The sequence below is a fragment of the Littorina saxatilis genome, linkage group LG6 (genome assembly GCF_037325665.1).
Source record: "Littorina saxatilis isolate snail1 linkage group LG6, US_GU_Lsax_2.0, whole genome shotgun sequence".
Taxonomy (NCBI): Eukaryota; Metazoa; Mollusca; class Gastropoda; order Littorinimorpha; family Littorinidae; genus Littorina; species Littorina saxatilis.
The window spans coordinates 14,190,442-14,213,427 of NC_090250.1; the positions used below are offsets into that span (position 1 = coordinate 14,190,442).

At 40.4% G+C, this 22,986-nt stretch overlaps 2 protein-coding genes across 4 annotated transcripts in view; one reads left to right on the forward strand and one right to left on the reverse strand.

The window, feature by feature from the left end:
• The window catches only part of LOC138968569 (uncharacterized), a 21,399-nt gene extending 8,168 nt beyond the window's left edge, over positions 1-13,231 (reverse strand). The window contains exons 1-4 of one of the 3 annotated variants that reach the window (XM_070341148.1): positions 12,503-13,231; positions 11,733-11,810; positions 3,803-3,952; positions 2,990-3,061 (exon numbers count right to left, since the gene is read on the reverse strand). In XM_070341148.1, coding sequence (XP_070197249.1) covers positions 2,990-3,061; positions 3,803-3,952; positions 11,733-11,810; positions 12,503-12,580 — 378 coding nt within the window. In that variant the 5' untranslated portion in view covers positions 12,581-13,231. Of the gene's footprint in view, positions 1-2,989; positions 3,062-3,802; positions 3,953-4,761; positions 4,889-5,005; positions 5,380-11,732; positions 11,811-12,502 lie in introns of those variants that run through there. The other 2 variants (XM_070341147.1, XM_070341149.1) reach the window with 2 other exon arrangements.
• Positions 13,232-13,368: 137 nt separating this feature from the next.
• LOC138968570 (cyclin-I-like) overlaps positions 13,369-22,986 on the forward strand; it is an 18,027-nt gene continuing 8,409 nt past the window's right edge. Inside the window, exons 1-4 of the mRNA XM_070341150.1 lie at positions 13,369-13,541; positions 15,715-15,862; positions 22,058-22,186; positions 22,844-22,918. Coding sequence (XP_070197251.1) covers positions 15,749-15,862; positions 22,058-22,186; positions 22,844-22,918 — 318 coding nt within the window. The 5' untranslated portion in view covers positions 13,369-13,541; positions 15,715-15,748. The remainder of the gene's footprint in view (positions 13,542-15,714; positions 15,863-22,057; positions 22,187-22,843; positions 22,919-22,986) is intronic.

A 22,986-nucleotide genomic window follows, 5' to 3' on the forward strand; every position in this document is an offset into this window, starting at 1 on the left:
TGCATGTAACGAAATTCCACCGCTAGAAGATAATGGAAAAATTATTGATAACATTTGTGAAAAAACGATTTTGTTTAATAATTATTTTGAAAGCCAGTCTAAAGTTGAAAATCCAGACGATCCCCTGCCCGAGGCAAATTGGTGTAATACATCTTTATCGACTTTTGAATTAACAGAAGCTGAAGTTGTCCAAGTGTTAAGGAATTTAAATTTATCCAAGGCCGTGGGCCCTGACGGAATACATAATAAATTGCTTGTAGATGGATTACCTGTTATCGTTCCACCGCTTACAGTTCTCTTTAACAGATCCTTGTCTGAGGGTGTTTTTCCAGTTGTCTGGAAAACTGCTCACATTACGCCCATTTTTAAGAAAGGCGATAGGAGTGCTTGTTCCAACTACCGTCCAATCTCTTTGCTGAGTTGTATTGGGAAGGTGCTTGAAAAATGTATACAAATCCGTGTGTTTGGTTATTTGAAAAATTATGATTTGATTACACACTGCCAATCTGGTTTTATTGCTGGTGATTCGACTGTTTATCAACTATTGAGTATATATGATGACTTTTGTGTTGCACTTGATAAAAACATTATGTCACAGGCAATATTTTTTGATGTATCCAAAGCTTTTGATAAAGTCTGGCATCGCGGTCTGCTCCACAAGCTTGAGGCGATAGGTATAAGAGGTCCCTTGCTTGTTTGGTTTGAACATTACTTGAGCGATCGCAGACAAGCAGTAGTATTGAAAGGAACCAAATCAAGTTATGCTACCCCTTCTGCTGGTGTCCCTCAGGGTTCTGTCTTAGGACCTCTTTTATTTCTCATTTATATTAACGATATTGGTGTTGGTCTTGAATCAGTGTTGAAACTCTTTGCAGACGATACGAGTATGTACTTAAGTTTAGATAACGATGATGTACGAGCAGAGATTTTGAATTCTGATTTGGATAAAATTCGCACATGGGCTTATAAATGGAAAGTCACTTTTAATTGTCAAAAGACAGAATTGTTGGACATTTGTAGGCAACAAAATGTTTTACTTCCACCATTGTATTTCGAAGATGCACACTTAGTTGATGTTGAAAATCACAAGCACCTTGGCGTCATTCTACAAGGTAATTGTAAATGGGATTCCCACATAAAAAGTCTAATTGCTAAATGTAGAAAGTCAATTGCGTGTTTTGGTTTATTCAAGCATCGTTTAAACAGAAAATCACTTGAAGTTATATATAAATCCTTTATGTTACCATTGTTTGATTATGCGGACGTTATCTGGGATAACTGTACACAGTGTTTGGCAGACGAGTTGGAGACATTGCATCTCGATGCAATCCGAATCATTGTAGGTGCAGTACGTGGCACAAGCCACCAAAAACTGTATAACGAATCGGGTTTTGTGCCCCTGAAAGAAAGGCGACGTCGTCATAAACTTTTGCTGTATTATAAAATTGTAAATCGTTTAACCCCAGAATATTTATATTCCAAACTGCCGGTCCTGGTTTCCGATGTAAATCCTTACCACAGACGACGCCCTCTTGAACGTAAGTTTCCATTGTGCAGAAGTGAGTTATATAAATCTTCATTTTTTCCTTCAACGACAGCTTTGTGGAATAATCTTCCAGAAAATATACAACAAACGCAGTCAGTTGGTGAATTTAAAAGGTATTTGACCGATGGAGATGTTGTTGTTCCACCGTATTATTATTTAGGCAACCGCCAGGGACAGGTACTTCACAGCAGGTTGAGATTAAACATGAGCGATTTGCAACAAGACTTAGTTAACCGACACCTCTCTGATAATCTAGAATGTACGTGTGGAGCATGCCCGGAAGATTCTGAACATTTCTTATTACACTGTCCAAAATTTAAAGAACATAGAACCATTTTATTCAATAGTCTGCCAACACACGTTCTGGACTGCAAAACACTCTTGTTTGGAAATACTGATTTAACTATATCTTTGAACACGAAAATATTCTCTGTTGTACAAGACTATGTTATGTTAACTAATCGCTTCGGCTGATATTATATTAACTGTGCAATTGATGTAGCCAGGCATTCTCTCCCTCCCCCTCTCTCAGTCTCTCTCTCTCTCTCTCTCTCTCTCTCTCCCTCTCTCTCTCTCTCTCTCTCTCTCTCTCTCTTTACCCTATTTGTATAAAATATAATTAAAGATTATCAAGATAAGTGTTGAAGCTATTACTTGTTCGCCATGTTTTGCTATCTGAATGTGTATTGATTATAAGTTCAAGAACGTGTCCATAAGCAATCTGCTTGTTAACGTTCTCAATGTTGTTATTGTTTGAAACGTGTGTATGAGAATTTGAATAAACACGCTTAAACCATGTATTAGGAGATTTCTGTGGGTAAAATGCAGCAAATGAAAGGTTATCAACATTTTGGTTTAATAAAGTTTCATGATAAGGAGAAAGTACAGGGAAGGAGAAACTACAGGGCACTTTTTATTACTTTTTCCGTAGTAATATGTACTGTTTAAACAAAGTTCTGTTCCCCATACCCCCCAAAACAACCAAAAGCAACAACACACACACAAAAACTAACAATAAATTAAAATTGAAAAAAAAAGAAAAAAAAAAGAAAGAAAAAACCCACCAAAAAAACAACTCATTTGAACTAAAAACAACAATGTTATGTTTTCTGTCAGATATTGCGACGTCTCATAAATGTTATGTGATGATTACAAAGAGGCCACCCAGTTCTGAAAACAACAAACACATTGCCAGACTGTCTGTCCCCCATTCTAAAAGATAAGGAAAAAAGTTCCTTTGTATGTAAGAACAGGATGTCATATAATGATATATATATAACCATTTCCTGCCAGAGTATGTCATATCTTGAACATTGAGCCCAAAAGCAACTCCTTTATGATTTATCTCAGAGTGGAATTCGGCCCAGCGGGTCTTAAAATGGGGGCACCACTGTACTAAATTGCTACCGAATTTCAAATGTTCACTGAATTACATGTACTTACATCATCCAGGACCCATTTGCTGGCAAGCAGAAAGCACGCTGCAGAGAAACAACTCAGGTATTTCCCAGGAATCTGCAAAAACAAATTGCTGCTTTAGTCAATGAAAATCATGGCACACAAAAAGAAAAAAAACTAGAACACTCCCACTTCTGCTGTAGTCAATCAATCAATCAATGAGTCTTATATCGCGCATATTCCGTGGGTACAGTTCTAGGTGCTCTGCAGTGATGCCGTGTGAGATGAAATTTTTATACGGCCAGTAATTGCAGCCATTTCGGCGCATATTTACCTTTCACGGCCTTTTATTCCAAGTCACACGGGTATAGGTAGACAATTATTAACTGTGCCTAAGCAATTTTGCCAGGAAAGACCCTTTTGTCAATCGTGGGATCTTTAACGTGCACACCCAATGTAGTGTACACGGGGGGGGGGAGTTCGGACACCGAAGAGAGTCTGCACACAAAGTTGACTCTGAAATAAATTTCCGCCGAACCTGGGATCGAACTCTCGCTGACAGCGGCCAACTGAATACAAATCCAGCGCGCTACCAACTGAGCTATATCCCCGCCCAACAACAAATGCTCTGAAATTTTCACAAGGAAAAACCTGAACGAATACACACAAATGACTATTGCAAAAGGCCAACAAAACAAAAATTTGTTTCCGATGACACGACTCTTTTTGCCGTAGCTTTCCACTGAGAGGAAGCGACCCACATTTTCCAGCAATGGGGTAATAAAGTAATGCAATGAAAAGACACACACAAAAAAACCACCAAAATCATGACGCACAGGGGTTAGAGTCAAAGCTTACGTTGATCTTCATGAGAGCAGAATCCATGATTCCAATGGCAGTGGCGAAGACGGCAGGTGTAGTGGGAGAGAAGTACGAGTTCATAGCACGCAGGTGCTGGGCGCATTCCCTGTGCTGCTCCAGTTTCATCTTCATCTGTTTAGGGCAATGCTGCACGTGCACATAATTACGTTATGAGATTCAAAATATTCGGGAAGAGACCGAAAGTAAGACCACAACCAATGCACCAGTGTCACAGAAATGTAACGCAAGCTAATACTAATAGCATCCAGGGCCATCGATGTTGTTCTGTCCGTCAACACTGCCTGTCTTTCCTCAGTTGACAGTACTGCCAGCTGAACTGTTCATCGTTCTTATAACTACACAAGACGCGAAATGGGAAAACCCTTATACAAAACACACATAAACATACACACTGGCAGACCCAAGGCAACCATTTCTACTCCCATGTTGAAAGTTAAACCGACGGCATTAATGATAACGCGTATTTCTATTCAGAATACCTGTTTTCCCCAAACCAAAAGAAAAGTGACAATAAGATATTTTTCAATCACATGTGAAAACCGTCTTTCGTTTCTGAGTCAGCACATTATCTTGGCAGAGTCTTGGACTCCCATAAATTACTTTCGTGGGAGTCATGACTTTTGGGAATTTCTTCCATGGCGATTCCTGAAGTTTTAAAACTTTCTCCAATGCCCTACTCCTACGCCAGAAAGTAACATTTCAAGTTCAAATTTCCCAACAGCGAACCAACCCGTGGGAAACCTCAATAGTGGTTCAGGCAAAGTTCACTGAGGTAGGAGTGTATCTGTATCTGTGACAATACGTTGAAAAACCACTTCTGGCATTTGATCAACGGTCTAAGTGTTCTCTTAGACTTCTCAAAAGACTGAACAATTGTGGAAAATACTGTTAACCACCAAACATCAGCCCCATCAGACAACACTGAGGCTACTTACTTGGCTAAGTCAGTAAGTGCTATTACTACTACGCACAGCAACAGGTGGAAAGCAAAACACTTTGACCTGAACACAACTTTCTCTCTTTGTATGTGTGCGTGCGCGCACGCGAGAATGAGATAGATATGCCCAGTCAGATCACATGGTGACTGATGACACATAGATCGGCTCGGAAAAAACATGCTATGCAATAAAAAAAAATTTAAAAATCGGATTTTTATTTACCCGATATTTTACTACGTACCAGCTGACTTGAGTGACTTGCTTCAGTTGAATGACGCACAAGGTTAGAATGCTGTGGGCACCCGACAATAATATCAAGATTCACGCACAATTTTGGAACAAGCGCGCGACTACTGAGAACAATATAGAATCTGCTGAAGGACTTTAGTCGTAGTTTTACCCTTTGGAATTCGTGTGTGTACATGTATAGAAAACCGTATCCGACTACATGTAAATAAAAAATAAATAAGTGGACTAGTTCAAATGACAGTGAATTAAGTACGTGCTCGCTCACATTTCCTGTGTGTTGAAGAATTTAGAACACTTAAACGACGCCGAAAGCCTACCAAAAATAGACCATAATAGCCTCTCCTGCTCGAGTCATGAATCCACAGGCGCCGGCGACTATGTGCGATACGACGTGCTTGGTGACACACAACACGGGGGATAACCGGTCAAATGCCGAACAGAAGCCGAATGCCGCTCATGACACGTGTGAAGGCAAGTTTTGTCTGTTTTCTAGGTATTGTTTGATTTATGTCGGGATTTAAGGTAAGCTACTGATTCAGCGATGACTAAATGTGTTTCTCGATGCATAAAAAGTCAGGGAGCGATTGATATTTGCCCGTAAATATCCTTCAAAGCTGAAAATGTCCGCGATCGAGCACCGGAAATGGCTGCTCGATGGGTTTTGCAAGTAGAAATGTGCTTTATTTCACCAAATCAGCTCGTATTTGGTATGGGTACGGGATTCTAGAGGACGAAGGAGTCATAAGAGGTGCAAAGAAGTGCTATTTGGGAGTAGAATAAATCTTCCGAGACAGTAGACAAGAGAAGGTCATATTTGAGAGAGGAGCGCGTAGGCCGATTGTCTTTCCGACAAGCGAATGATACAGCAGATTAATCATTCGTTTTGACCAGAAACCTAGTCTCTAGTTTTTATGAATGAGTTTTTTAATTAAAACAATCACGAGAACTCTCTCGCTTAGCCTAATGGCTGTTCGATGGGTTTCGCAAGTAGAAATGTGCTTTATTTCACCAAATCAGCTCGTATTTGACATCGGTTTGGTATATATATATATATTTTTTTCTAATCCTACCGCGAACTGGATAGCAGACGCGGCACGACTGTTGCACCACACTTTGAAGTAATCCCACACTTTGAAGTAAATTACTTCAAAGTGTGGGGATGTGCCCCACACTTTGAAGTAAACCCATTTTTTACTTCAAAGTGTGGGGGGATCTTCCCACACGTTGAAGTAAACTCAGTTTTTACTTCAAAGTGTGGGGGGATCTTCCCACACTTTGAAGTAACTTACTTCAAAGCGTGGGACTTTTGCATTGCCTGTTTGAGCCTGATGATTTTGTCAAAAAAATGGCAGTCTTTTGGATGAGTGAACAGAAAAAGTGAGCGAGCCAAGAAACATAGTGATGTTTGTTATCAGGCTTTAAAGGCATATGTACGCGCTCCCGTGTTTACAAAGTGTAGTTTGCCCATAATCGATGTCAAACGCACCATAAGACCATGTAATGACGATATGTCGCCATGCGCGGACCATATTCATGCATTACAGCTTGTTCTAGCCTCTGAAAAAGTGAGGATGTCAACAAAGACGCGGAGTTATTTCCCTTGCGTCAACGCTACCTCTGTTGGCAAATCTATAAATAGGACGATCTAGATCAAAATAAAAATTCAAATATCTCAACATTTAAGGGGTCCTAGACCACAATATCTTGCAGGGAACTTAATTTAGCATGTCTCCAGCTGTGGGTAAAGCAATTAGCGTGTATAGTCATCGAGTACATATGGCTTTAAGCAATGTCCCATTGTTGAGTGTGACGAAAACTCGTGGTGACGATTTTAAAACATGTTGGGTCACGCATGGTCCAATCTTACATGGTCCAACCTTACATGGTCCAACATTACATGGTCCAACCTTACATGGTCCAATCTTACATGGTCCATATATATTATTGGACCATGTAAGATTGGACCATGTAAGATTGGACCATGTAAGATTGGACCATGTAAGGTTGGACCATGTAAGGTTGCACCATGTAAGGTTGGACCATGTAAGGTTGGACCATGTAAGGTTGGACCATGTAATATTGGACCATGTAAGATTGGACCATGTAAGGTTGGACCATGTAAGATTGGACCATGTAAGGTTGGACATGGTAAGGTTAGACCATGTAAGGTTGGACCATGTAAGGTTGTCCATGTAAGGTTGGACCATGCAAGGTTGGACCATGCAAGGTTGGACCATGTAAGATTGGACCATGTAAGGTTGGACCATGTAAGATTGGACCATGTAAGATTGGACCATGCAAGGTTGGACCATGCAAGGTTGGACCATGTAAGATTGGACCATGTAAGGTTGGACCATGTAAGATTGGACCATGTAAGATTGAACCATGCACGATTGGACCATGTAAGGTTGGACCATGTAAGATTGGACCATGTAAGGTTGGACCATGTAAGGTTGGACCATGTAAGGTTGGACCATGTAAGGTTGGACCATGCGTGACCCAACATGTTTTAAAATCGTCACCACGAGTTTTCGTCATACTCAACAATGGGACATTGCTTAAAGGCATATGTACGCGCTCCCGTGTTTACAAAGTGTAGTTTGCCCATAATCGATGTCAAACGCACCATAAGACCATATAATGACGATATGTCACCATGCGCGGACCATAATACATGCATTACAGCTTGTTCTAGCCTCTGAAAAAGTGAGGATGTCAACAAAGCCGCGGTGTTAGCTCCCTTGCATCAACGTTACATGTGTTGCCAAATCTATAAATAGGACGATCCAGATCAAAATGAAAATTAACATATCTCAACATTGAAGGGGTCCTAGACCACAATATTTTGCAGGGAACTTAATTTAGCATGTCTCCAGCTGTTGGTAAAGCAATTAGCGTGTATAGTCATCGAGTACATATGCCTTTAAAGCCTGATAACAAACATCCCTATGTTTCTTGGCTCGCTCACTTTTTCTGTTCACTCATCCAAAAGACTTTGCCATTTTTTTTGACAAAATCATCAGGCTCAAACAGGCGATGCAAAAGTCCCACGCTTTGAAGTAAGTTACTTCAAAGTGTGGGAAGATCCCCCCACACTTTGAAGTAAAAACTGAGTTTACTTCAAAGTGTGGGAAGATCCCCCCACACTTTGAAGTAAAAAATGGGTTTACTTCAAAGTGTGGGGCACATCCCCACACTTTGAAGTAATTTACTTCAAAGTGTGGGATTACTTCAATCAATCAATCAATGAGGCTTATATCGCGCATATTCCGTGGGTACAGTTCTAGGCGCTCTGCAGTGATGCCGTGTGAGATGAAATTGTATACGGCCAGTAATTGCAGCCATTTCGGCGCATATTTACCTTTCACGGCCTATTATTCCAAGTCACACAGATATAGGTAGACAATTATTAACTGTGCCTAAGCAATTTTTGCCAGGAAAGACGCTTTTGTCAATCGTGGGATCTTTAACGTGCACACCCAATGTAGTGTACACGGGGGGAGGGTTCGGACACCGAAGAGAGTCTGCACACAAAGTTGACTCTGAAATAAATTTCCGCCGAACCTGGGATCGAACTCACGCTGACAGCGGCCAACTGAATACAAATCCAGCGCGCTACCAACTGAGCTATATCCCCTTCAAAGTGTGGTGCAACAGTCGTGCCGCGTCTGCTATCCAGTTCGCGGTAGGATTAGAAAATATATATATATATACCAAACCGATGTCAAATACGAGCTGATTTGGTGAAATAAAGCACATTTCTACTTGCGAAACCCATCGAACAGCCATTAGGCTAAGCGAGAGAGTTCTCGTGATTGTTTTAATTAAAAAACTCATTCATAAAAACTAGAGACTAGGTTTCTGGTCAAAACGAATGATTAATCTGCTGTATCATTCGCTTGTCGGAAAGACAATCGGCCTACGCGCTCCTCTCTCAAATATGACCTTCTCTTGTCTACTGTCTCGGAAGATTTATTCTACTCCCAAATAGCACTTCTTAGCACCTCTTATGACTCCTTCGTCCTCTAGAATCCCGTACCCACACCAAATACGAGCTGATTTGGTGAAATAAACCACATTTCTACTTGCAATACCCATCGAACAGCCATTTCCGGTGCTCGATCGCGGACATTTTCAGCTTTGAAGGATATTTACGGGCAAATATCAATCGCTCCCTGACTTTTTATGCATCGAGAAACAAATTTAGTCATCGCTGAATCAGTAGCTTACCTTAAATCCCGACATAAATCAAACAATACCTAGAAAACAGACAAAACTTGCCTTCACACGTGTCATGAGCGGCATTCGGCTTCTGTTCGGCATTTGACCGGTTATCCCCCGTGCACAAGGGTATCCGTGCTGTAACTGGGTTGTTTCGCGATCATTCGCAAATACTGCGTCACTGTTATTCCGGTTTTAACTGTCGAGTCGCCCTGCGCGTACATAAGCCTACACGTATTGGCGTAAGCTGAAACTAAAGTGACATCAGATGTGGTACACCCATTTCTCTGTTTTCTACATTATACGCACGAACGACAAGACCGTGAAGTACGGAAAGTTCTGTGCACATCACCACGGGTCCAGTTATTTGCTTTCGATACTCAGATGGGAGAGAGAGAACCCCCATCCCAACACCCACCCTCCAAATTCAACAAGAACAAAAACACAGATTAGCCAGATATTACAGGCACATTATCACTGAAGAGTCGCCGCCGCGGGGAACAGAAATCGCGCTATAAGAATAAGAATACTTTATTATCTCATAGAGAAATTCAGGCGTGGTACATTATAACAATAATACAAACAGGACATTGTTTTTACATAAGACATATCATAGCACTATAACAGGGCAAGTTATAAACACACCTCCCACATACCTTTCTGGCCATTCCTTGCTTTGTGCTTACGCATTCAGTCATGAACACATCCATGTCTCACTTACACATCTCACTATGGTCGATATCAAAGGTATAATTATGATCTTATCTAATTATCATGCACTTCTGTTGATATTCAGTCCATGATAAGTAAAATGAACGCTTATCTACATCTACAGTTGCTGACTCGGGGTAATCAAACAATGACGCAAGCATCGTCACCTTGGTAGCTTGTTATTACTGTGTTTATCTGGTTGGAAGAGAATGAAGACACTCAGGTGTAGGCCTACTGTCCGCGTTAGCTGACAAGGCTTTCCAGCTCAAATGCATGAGCATGTTCCACCATTGCTAATATTACATCAATGATATTAAAATGTGCATGTGACTGTGAGCCGTATGCTACAACTGGCAGTCACTTCTGACCCTCGGACTTCTGAATAGAGTCCGAACCGGCAGAGTTGCTCGATCACATTTAATTAAATGAGTAACACTAACAAGTAATAATAACTTATTATTCAAATATAAACCGAACAACAGCTGAATCCCCACTGAAACAGAAACTAAGAAAGTGAAACACGTCCAAGCAGGCGGCAACGGCATGAACGAAAAGTGACGTGAGGGAATTATATGAAGGGAGCGATGCAGGTGCTACTGTGACCCCAATCAACAGGATTACGAGACTTAACCGAGTGCCTTATTGAAGTTAATCAGAGGGTATGGCTCTCTAGAACAACCCTCGGATCTACATTTTTATACCGAAATCGCCATTTGACCATTAAAATGCAGAGTCTATTATCTACAAATATCAACAATACACCCCCTTTCGATCAGGAAAGACGAAGCCAGTGTTGCCGTTTGAAAATTCATTGTAGTATTCCAGCGTAGTACTCATAGTAGGATATCCTTATTTGGAAAATGCCAAACGCAAAACTCCTCTCAAATCCCGTGCATTTCGTGCGTTTAAAAAAAAGGGTGGACAGCGCTCCAGTGTCAAACTGTTGCTGCACTTGTTTGGGCGTGGCTTTAAGCATAGTGACATGAATTTGATTGGTCAGTATTTTTAGGCAAAGCACATGTTCTCAGCAAACAGAAAACAAAATATTGGAAGCGGTTTGCACACACCGATAACCATTAAAAAAAAAGAGGTATCAACATTACTGACGAAGTTTCATACATTAGAACAGGGCAATGCAAAATTAAAATCCTGGAGGATCCCTGAGCAAAATGGCGTCTGATGTAGTAAGAATATGTACAGAGTGAATTTATATAAATGTTGCAACTATCTGTGAAGCCATCACATCAGTTTGACTGCAGTGACTCACTGAGTTGTTCTCTAAGTCTAACCCTAGCCAGCCATGTCAGGTTAACAATAACATACACAAGCAGCATTCTACGGCCAACAAACAAACCAAGTTCGGCCAAATGTCCATTCCCTTGGACGGAGTTGGAGCAGTTTTCAAAACATCAATTATTACAAATGTTGGGCAAAAACAAGACCCAGCACCAGCTAAAAGATTGACTTTAACTTATTAAGCATTACAGTTTACACATCACGACTAAACTTTCTTTACACAAAACATTAGGCAAAAAAAAAAAAAAAAAAGGTCTGTTTACGGTAACATAGGCCAAAAAAATAGGGTCGGTAGGTCGGGATTTTTTAATTTTTTTTTTTCTCCAAAAAACCATTTTTTACGTTATTTTGCAAAAAAAACAAAAGATTTTTTTTTTTTCCCCAATGCCAAAAAAAGGTCTAGGGTCGCGCGAAAAAAATAGGGTCGGTCGTGTTACCGTAAACAGACTATTTTTTTTTTGTTGCCTTACTGAAACTCAGAAGATACTAACCTTTCCTTTGTGTTCTTTCACATTTTCCACCTGCTTTCTTTGCCGCCCAAGTTCTTGGCATAACCTCTTGTTGATATCCTGAAATGAAAGTAAACCATCATCAATGATCTGACATGAATAACAATTTAATACAGGCCCAATATGCTTGAGATACAAAAAACTGCACCAAAGCCAAGGGGCTTTGTTCTGCCCGACGAATTTATCACCAAGTCTTTAATCTGAAAGTGAACCGAAACCTTTGCGGTTTCTAAATCTGTATGAGGCAGCCACTAAAAAATGAAAACCCAAATTTCTCAAAACACGAATGCATACATTGTTCAGCGCTGACGATAGCTTTCACAAGGTAATCTTGAACTTTAGCGTGTTAAATTCATAGCTCAGAATCCAGTGACATTCTTTACTTATTTACTACTAAGTCCATGTAAGCAAGCCAAAGAACATTTGTCGTGAAATTAATTGACGGATTGAGCTCCAAACTTAAGCATAATTAATGAATTTGGTTGTTCAATCGACGAAAATGCACCGAAAATGGCGTACGTTGTCAACCATGGGACATCATTTACATACGGATAATTCCTTCTTTGACCCATGTAAACGAAATGCATTCGTACAGTTCATCGGAGTTCATTCCGCGGGTAACTCAAAGACAAAGGGATCTATAATGACTTGTTATGATTACAAGACAGTGCAAGTTCTACAAATTTGGAGACTTAAATGCCTCTGAATTATGTGCTATGAATTTAACACGCTAAAGTTCAAGATGTACTCACCGAATCAAGTGTAAAACCTGTCGGAAAGTAGTATGCCGATGAAGGCGAGGCCTTCTTGAGTTCTCCACCACCAGCCATGACCAAGTGTTCAAGTCAACAGTATCACTTATGATTGAGTGTGTCGGCTTCTCGTTCTATACAGTGAAACTCGTGCATTTGTCTCAACAAAGCATCACACAACTGAACTTTGAAATTCGTCTTTGGCTTTTTGTTGCTGTTGCGTTTTTTCTATGCACGTCAGCTATTAAACACCCGTTCCCTTCGAATACAAGATAACCGAAGAAACAAAACAGTCACCGCGAAGTAGTTTTGATCAGCTGTTCATGGCCAAATGTGTTCGAATGTGCGCGCTCGCTCGCCAACGGAAATGCTAAGTTCAAGTCGATTGGTAGCTTGTTGTTATCACTGCCATGATTGGCTGAAGCTGAATTTGCATAGAGTTCACCACAAAGGCGTAAACAAATCACAAATACGAGTCCTCTGGTGAAAAACAGTCAACTACCAAGATCATCAAATCATTGCAATAAACCCAATTAGCTTCCAAGTATCGTATTGGGTAATATCTGCACTGAAATAACGTTCTGGACTCGAGTTTTTGCTGAAACGGGCACCTGCGTCGGAGTGATATTAATATTAATGCAGCGAGAACATAACCGCATTCATACTACACGACTACAAAATAGTTCGATGCAACATTTAAACCCAGTACTAACAATTTCTCAAGGAACTTTGACATAAACACATTTGTTATCTTTAATTTTGATTAAATTTGTATCACGGTATTAACTTTTTTGGAAGGTATTTTAGCTATGCAAGTTGACCAAACTCAGGCGGAATAATTTTGTTGTTGTCTGCTGCTATTATTAGCAACGGTATTCCGTCAGCTGGGGACTAGTTCCCGAAGATTTTTTCTCCTTATTTATTACGGAACGTTTTCGAACGAAAAATGGAGGTTTCAGCTCAGTAAATGTAACCCCCAAGACCGTTTATGGACCAGAGGGTGTCCAGGGTCTCACAATTGTGCCCGGATTGTTCTCAGGTAAGAAATGTTCTGAGTTATTTGGGATTTTAAATGATCATTCGGGAAGATTCTACAGAAACTGCAGACAATGCAAATACGTATTGAGATTCGTATGTGTTTTTCATTGAAATTGCCTGAATATGACCGTTAAATTGTACGAAAATAATGCACATGTAGCCTCTCTGTCATAGTTATGTGTTTAAAGTGATCAAACTTAGTTATGTGGTAAGTTGCCGTTAAACGCAAGCTACCTTGGAAATAGTAGTATTTCAGCTGAAGAGACAAAATGGCCGACAAATGAAATGGAGTCAAGGTCGGAATCCTTGGTGACGTCGTTTAAAAACTTCTGATGCAATGAAAACACGAACCCCTTAGACTACTCTCTCCAAGAAAAACTTAGCAAATCATTGTCTCTAAATAAGAAGAATGAACAAAGAAACAAGACGCAAGTTCGAACATCTATTGGAAAATGAAATTTCTGAACACAGAACTCGGTCATTCATTCATGTCACTAATGACACTATTGCCTGGTGCCCTAGTTGCCAAACTAGAAACTTGTAAAGTGGTGTTTGTCTGTGTGTGTGTGTGTGTGTGTGTTTGAGTGATTAAAATATTAAAAAAAACATCGAAATTGCTCATGGAGCATAAATCAGCTTTGAGCTGGGTAGAGAACACTGAGGAAACTACTCACTGACGCAGGAATAGTTCTACTTCTAGTTGCGTGGTTTACCAAATTGAATAGAGTCTATTAATTATAGGTGGGATCAGGATTTTCCTAGTAACTCCGGATTTACCCTTAAGTAGTTATCACTGAATGACATCATCACAGCATTTAGTTCTATGGGTTTGTTTAGGGCCTACTATTCATACAGTTATTGAGTAGATGGGTGATTACATATATCCTATGCTCATCTGATGACAATTGTTTTAGAATGATTGCGCAGTTCAAGTTCCATATTTTGTCACTGAAAATTGCAATGTTGAAGTTATGATGTTTAGAACTTGAAGATAAGGTGTAACAGTATTGGCGTTAACCGGTAATTACCGGTATTTTACCTGTTGAAATGAGAAAATACCGGACAATAATTGGCTGCCGGTATAACCTACCGGTTGATTTTTAGAACTACTGGTTTTTTTCGCTGGTAAAACAACAAAACCAGTACTCTGAGTTGGACTCTTACTGGTTCCAATGAGCAACCTACCTTTTTTTCTGGATAGTTTTCATCATAAAAGTTTGTGTACCAGTTTGACAAAATATTAGCGCTATCACTGTGTAATTTGTAAACTTCATGTAAGCAGGCAAAAGAGGTATGTTATTGTTAGTTGTTACTTTTAGGTCATTTTAATATATTTGCACAATTGCAGAATGTATTGTTTTTAGGAATAGGATAAGTAGTGCTGTACGTGTTAAAAGACAGTTGAGGTATTTTGTACATGTTGAGATATTTAAACTGACATAAATCACCATGAGTATGGCAGCACACGTTCTGTTAGGCCACAAAAAAAAATTGTCTGTTTACGGTAACATAAGCAAAAAAAAGAGGGTCGGTAGGTCTGGATTTTTTTTTTCCCCCCCCAAAAAACATATTTTTAAGTTATTTTGTCAAAAAACAAAGTTGTTTTTTTCTCCCCAAATGCCAAAAAAAATTCTAGGGTCGCGCGAAAAAATAGGGTCGGTCGGGATACCGTAAACAGACTATTTTTTGTTGTTGCCTTAGTAGTGTTTGTGTTTAGATAATGTTAATAATTTCTTCTGTGAAGAGAGTCGTACGGTTCAAAGTGTAATTTAATATAACATTTAGAATGGTTTGAATGATTATGAAAAGTTTTTATTTCAGTATGCTTTTTGAGCCTGTATTTGAGACGATTCAGTTTTTATATGCCTGTCCTTTAATTTTGTATTCATATTATTTTTATTTCAATTGTTTTGTTGCTTACAAGTCTCTTGTATAGTTTGAGCTTAGACAGCTCTTAGACTTACAGAAGTTTACACTGTTATGCACTGATAGCTTATTTAACATTTCAGTTTTGGGTATTTCAGATTTATAAATGGAAAGTAAAATGCTCTACAAAATCACTTTCCTTGCTTTTTTAGTTTTATTGACACTTCAACTCCTGTAACTGTAAATAAATGTAATGTTGTTAATCACGTAATGTTATGGTAACTGACTTAACGGTTGTCTGTTTTCAGGCATCTTGGTGCGTCAGCAGGGAAGAGGGGAAGGATGTTTGCCAGTGGTTTGAGTGGTGAGCGCGCCCTGCAGGTGCTCAGGGCTGCTCTTGACAAGGAACAGCAGCAGTGGAAGCCAATCCAACCCAGACCAGCCAGCAGCATACAGGTAATTGGCCATTGTGTTATTACTTGACAGGTTTTTACATTGAAATGGAGACAAATTTGCCAGTTTGACATACATTACAAGCATGTGTTTGTTTGAATGCTTGCCGCTGGAGATCATCCTGGCTGCTCTCCCTGGAGAGTGAACGTTCTGAGAATGGAGGGGAAATGTTTGATCATATCTGCTTCCTTTGAGAGATTGAGAATTAAGTTTTACGCCTGTACAGAAAGGCTGTTATATATATACACCAGCTTAGAAAGTTAAAAAGACTACAGAAAAACACGCTTTCCTGCTTACTGCTTAGAAAGTTAAAAAGACTACAGAAAAGCACGCTTTCCTGCTTACCGCAATGCGCTATTGCACTATTCTGGCTTGTCAATTTCACTTCGTATTGCACAGGGAAAGTGAGCGATTTTTATGCCGCTGGGACAGACAGACTTGGAGCGAGAGATATAGACAGACAGAGAACGAGAGAGACACGGAGAGAGAGAGATACAGACATGATACGGACAGAGAGCAGGGATGTTGCCACAAATTCATACCAATAGGACAAATGTCCTGAGCTCTTTGGCATCAATAGGACATTTGACTGATTTCAGACATTCTAATAGGAGATTATAATTTTGTGCAAAACACAAAATCATGTGCACACACACATATCAGTATATGCACCAACATTTTGTGCGTATATTGTTTTATTACTTTTGTTTCAAACAGGACACACACAAAAAAGAACCAAAAACTTCAGCATTCTTACTTTGATTGGCACACAAACCGCATGATTTCTTGACAGATTCGACAAAACAGTTTGCCTATAATTACAGATGGTCTCTTTACTGTCAAATTCTAACCAACTACAGCAGACTTCCACTAACTCGCGGTCCACTAAATCGCGAATTCGGCTATATCGCGGAGACCTCTTGGAGTTGGACCCCCCAAAAAACAGGACCGACCTTTTTTTTTAAACTTTAAAAATTTTTTTTTTTTTTTTTTACAAAATTAGTCACGTAAAGGCTAAACAAGTCGCGTAATGCGAAAATACAATATTTAGTCAAGTAGCTGCCATTTTTCAGCAAGACCGTATACTCGTAGCATCGTCAGTCCACCGCTCATGGCAAAGGCAGTGAAATTGACAAGAAGAGCGGGGTATTCGTTGCGCTAAGAAGGATAGCACGCTTTTCTGTACCTCTCTTTGTTTTAACTTTCTGAGCGTGTTTTTAATCCAAACATATCATATCTATATGTTTTTGGAATCAGGAACCGACAAGGAATAAGCTGAAAGTGTTTTTAAATTGATTTGGACAATTTAATTTTGATAATAATTTTTATATATTTAATTTTCAGAGCTTGTTTTTAATCCAAATATAACATATTTATATGTTTTTGGAATCAGCAAATGATGGAGAATAAGATAAACGTAAATTTGGATCGTTTTATAAATTTTTATTTTTTTTTACAATTTTCCGATTTTTAATGACCAAAGTCATTAATTAATTTTTAAGCCACCAAGCTGAAATGCAATACCAAACCCCGGGCTTCGTCGAAGATTACTTGACCAAAATTTGAACCAATTTGGTTGAAAAATGAGGGCGTGACAGTGCCGCCTCAACTTTCACGAAAAGCCGGATAGAACGTCATCAAAGACATTTATCAAAAAAATGAAAAAAACGTTCGGGGATTTCATACCCAGGAACTCTCATGTCAAATTTCATAAAGATCGGTCCAGTAGTTTAGTCTGAATCGCTCTACACACACACACAGACAGACACACACACACACACACACACACACACATACACCACGACCCTCGTTTCGATTCCCCCTCGATGTTAAAATATTTAGTCAAAACTTGACTAAATATAAAAATAGTACAGATCATGAAAAAAATTTCTATCATAGCCACGCTCTCTCTCTGGGTCCGATGGCCTTTCATCATGCAGTAAATTGTCATTTCATCTTATTAGTCTCTCTCTCTTTCTCTCCCTCAGTCTCTCCAAATAGTGTTCTACGTGTGTGTGTTTTCAGGTTGTGTACATTACGGGTTGATCAAGACCTGCGAACAAAAGAAAAACAAACCTTTCACGCGCACGTGCCCCACTCGGTCAAGAACTTTCATGCCACGATCGGTATCGTCAAATTGGCCACGTGCCTATAGAGGTTAAGTGTCTGACCAGTCAGTATGGCCAGTCAGGCGTGCAGTTGAACACTTGAGTCCAGCTAATTGCGATCTCTGCTAGACGGTCCGGGTGGCCACAGGCGCCAATCAAGTGCTTAAACTGCGCTTCAGTCTTCTGCAATCTAGTCAAGCATGCAATTTAACACTCGAGTCCCGCTAATCGCGATCTCAGCTAGACACCCCGGATTTTCTACAGGCGCCATGAAATGCTTCAGCTTCTTGCGTTATAGCAGATGGCAGAAAAAGCAAACAAAGAAGAAATCTACATGCTTTCTGCCAAAGACAAAACGCGTGTCAACTCAGACTCACACAAAGCAAAACAAAACGTGCGTGCGTGCGTGTTGATAAAGTAACAAGTGCGCGTTTCCAAACAAAATAAAATAATGTGGTAATTCACCATGGCTTGCGTTCTGTTCATTGTCAGTTAGTGTGTGTGCTGCAGTGAGTCGCCATACGCGTACAGTGTACGTCTGTGTCTGTCTGTGTCTGATTAACTAGTAAGTTTGTGATGACGTATGAGTCGGAGAAAAAAGAAAAGAAATTGTCATCTGCTGATAAAAGAAAACGTGTCATCGCAGTTAATCTTTTGAGAACTTAGTTGCCAACAGAAGTGTCACACTTGCGAGAAACGCAGTAACACATTCACATGAACATTGTAGCACAACCACATGCCTGGCGTGCGTGCGCACGCACACACACACGCACGCACATACACACATGCACTCACACGGCCAACGCACACACGCCAATGTGACGCTCACAGGCTTTTTGTGACCAACAAGGGAAATAACCGCGTTTTTCTCTGACTCAGAAGAGAACGCGGTTTCTTCCCTTTAATTGGACCCCAAACTGCATCGCGAATCAGATATATCGCGATCAAAAATCTTTGGACCCCAAAGACCGCGAGTTAGTGGAAGTCTGCTGTAGTACTAAACAGGGTCAGCCATGATAGTTATCAATATTAAAAGACCGTTTGTGTGAATTCCCTGCTGTGCCGACACCATCTTCAAGTGACGAAACTTTACTTTCCGTGATTGTGAAGGTTTCAGCAACGACACTGTCATTGGCACTGTCATTTGCCAGAATGAAGCTAGCCGTGTTGTCCCATGTTCTTGGCCCTAATGTAGCACACGATGGCGTGTAAACGCCAAACGTGTTCAGTTTTTGCTGTTCTTTGCCTTGGCAGGCTTTAGTTTTTCTCGGTGTCATAATTCAGTACCGTGCGCTTCATCTTAAACTGAAAGCAAATTAAAGCAGACGCGAGCCTTTGTCAGTTGGAGTTGTCTCCCGTACTCCTAACTTTCGTGTGCTGTAGAAGGGTGTACGCAAACGGTTCGGAAAATGCAAGATCTGCACTGCACAACTTCAGTGCACCTGTATGCTAGAGCGCTCGGTCGCTTTTTGAAGATTTCTATCATGAAAGGAAAATTATCAAATAACGCGTTGTCCGAAGGAATGGAGTTCTTATCGGACAATGACCGCGCTCAGTTGAAAACGATAGGACATCTGACTGCCATGCGGCTATGTGAACCGGACATTTGAGCCTTTTAATCAGTCTATGTCCGATGTCCGACGCCTAACGACATCCCTGAGAGAGCGAGACAGAGAGAGACAGCTTTTAGGGCAATGGCGGGTAGTTCCTCAACTAACTGGTACCCTTGTTATATTTTGGAATTAATTGCTCTCGTTTTTTAACTCATTCAACTTCAAGGCACGTCTAAACTGTCCCCTGTTTTCACTCCTGGCGCACGATTTTGACCCATTTAAAAAAAAAGATAACCTGACCTACCTTACAATTTTGCAAAGTTTGAAACTTGCTCTTTAAGAAAATATATGAAACATTTGAAAGAACATACCTCTTACTTTTTGATTCAAGATGGACGATGAAATCAGACTCAATACCATAGTGAAGAATGCATTTATCGACTTTGGTTGACCCAAAGTACAAGAACTAACCTCCTACCTGTATTATTTCATACTGCGATGCATTGACATGTCGAATGAAACTCAAAATCCCAGCGCTCACGCCAACTGGTCCCGGCCGTGCTCAGTCAACGAAATAGAACACATACAATTAACTTACGTCATCATCAAGTACGTAAAGTACAATTTGTGACGTAAAGTACTCAGAAAGAAGCACACCACGCGCTGGTCGAGACTACGCGCATTTGAGACGCCAAGACATGAAAAGATAACTCTCTTTTCCGCCATAGTGCCTTCCCTTGGACTGCGACGAAGTCTAGTTCCGGTAGCTTCGCGAAGTGAGCTACGCGTAGTCGACTTCGTCCAATTAAGGACAGGCTTTAGGAATTTATTCCAAGAACCATCACACAGAAGTTGTCTGAATTCTATATCAAAGAACCATGAGTGAAAGAAAAATGTGAAAGTAAACTCCAAATCAAACTTTGGGGGGGGGGGGGGGGGGGGGGATGAGTTATCTCCCTTGCTTATGTTAATTGAAAACTTAGGATATTTACAATACTTTATGGCATCAAAAGCATTTGAAGGCATGTGCTGCCCACTCAGTGTCACAATAAATTCAATTCCCGCTTACATGCTTTTTATGGAAAGAGTTATCTCCCTTCCTTGAGAAAATTCCAGATAATTGAGCAGCAGGTTCAACTGATCATGTTACACCCTTGAATGCAGTATGCTGTTATAATAAGAGCTACTACCCGTCCATGGATAATAAAGCAAGAGTTACGCCCCTTGCACTATTTAGGCTGTATTCAACCATGGGGAGGATCATTATCTGAGAAAGGAAACAATGAATTGAGAAACTCAAACCCAGGTGCACATCTGCGGCTCCTAGTCCTAGGCAGTGTGCATGCACTCTATCTTGTTCCTGCCTCTTGCCATCTCTAAGGTATGGCGACCACAGACACACACACACACACACACACACACACTTACATCCATTCTTATGTATATATACTAGCAGTCAGGCCCGGCTTCGTCCGGGTGTTTCTGCTCTCCCCTCTCTCAGAAACCTCTCGAATCTTATTCCAATGTGGATAAGAAAAATGACAGTGTGAGCTCATACATTTGGATGTATAGGCAAGGCAAGTTTCTATTTGGTTCAACGTGTTCTTCGTGATTTGTTTACCCCTTCTCACACCCACTGTAGTTACCGTCTGATCAAAACACGCATACCTCATGAGTGAGCGCGTCATACCTTTTTGAACAGGGGAGAGAAATCTGTAAATTCTCGTGATCTTTCACTGAGGCGATCGTTTCGTAAACATTATTCGCGATGATCTGGAAGGCAGGGAGGGGGAGCAGGGGGCAGGGTTAGTGTGTGTGGGGGGGGGGGGGCGGCGGGATGATAGCGGGCGGGGGGTAACCCTTGAGAATGACAGGGTATACTGGTTTGATGAGAGTTACCTCCCTTCCGTGGGTGACAAACCATGACTTACCTCCCTTGCACTATATAGACTGTATCAATAGATGGGGAGGGTAATTATCCGAGGAAGGAAACTTCTTCTTCTTCTTCTGCGTTCGACGGTTTAGGAAGGAAACAATGTCTGGAGAAACTAAAACCCAGGTGCACATTTGTGGGTCCAGGGCAGTGTGCATGCAAAATATCTTGTGCTTATCTTTTGCCATCTCTGAGGTATGGCGACCACAGACAGACAGACACACACACACACACACACAGACAGACAGACACTCTCTTTTATTTATATGTATAGATAGATAGATATGGTAGATAGATAGATAGATTAAGACTAAGAGCATGTGATACTAGGGTTAACCTGGGCTGTAGTAATTTTTGAAAATGAACGTAAACAAGGGGAGGGGGTTGTTTATTAGTTCTATTATTTGGATTTTGGATACAAAAAATCGACTTCGGAGTAGTTGCAATAAAAATTTAGTATGACTGAGATTTACCAACAGGTATTTACTGATAATTTAGAGCAATTCTTAGTCTACGAAACATATTTTCTGTTTTAAACCATCAGAAACTGCGATGCAATTTTCGTTGTTTTGTAAGGCCATGTAATATTTGTGTGATGTTTCAGGAGATCACAGACATGGAGCGAGACAAGGAGGCTTACTGGCTGGTCCAGCAGAGCCAGACATTCGACTTTGCTCCAGAGACCTTTGCACTGGCTATCTCCGTCATGGATAGAGTTTCCACTCTTGTCAAGGTGCGTGTTTAGCACACAGAAAAACATGGATTGTACGGTGGAACACCCCATTGATTTAAGACTTCCCCCTTGTTCATGACCCCCCTTTCTCAGATTTTATGTTCATAACCTGTATACATTTACCTCTATCTTTAAGGCTTTTTGTGGGTCTTGAAATTATTAACAATAATTTAGTGCATAACATTACCGTCATTGAAAAATGTGTATGATATGTTCGGAGTATCTCAGTGGGCTGTTGTTTTAGCTTCTTTTCTGTTTTCTCATATATATACATGTATTGTGTCTGCAGTCCTAACGACAAAAGAATGTTATTGCAAGCATGTTCTCTTGTGAGTTACTTGTCCTTTGCCTCAGAACAACAATTTTGAATTAAATACTTAAAATAGAAATCAGTAGAATGACGACCGACATACATCAATACTCAGACCGTAAAGATTTGATTTGCAGTATGTTATGCAGCCCTGAAAGTGGTGAGTAGTTTACTCGCCATGGCAAGTAGAAACGTGTAACTGGTGAGTAGAAATTTTCATCAACTCGCCAAATGCCAAGTTGCTGAAACAAATGGTTGGTTTGGGGAGTAAAATTTGCTCTCTGGCTGGTAAATGTATATTGTGAATGTGGTTGTATCATTAACCTTGAATGACGTGACCTGTGCAGATTCGCCCAAAGTACCTGCGGTGCGTGGCCATCAGCTGCTTGTACATAGCAGCCAAAACACTGGAGGACGACGAAGTGAGTGACATTTTTTCCTTCATGAAATTATGCACACAGATTTTGGAAAGCAGTGTGTGGCAGATTTG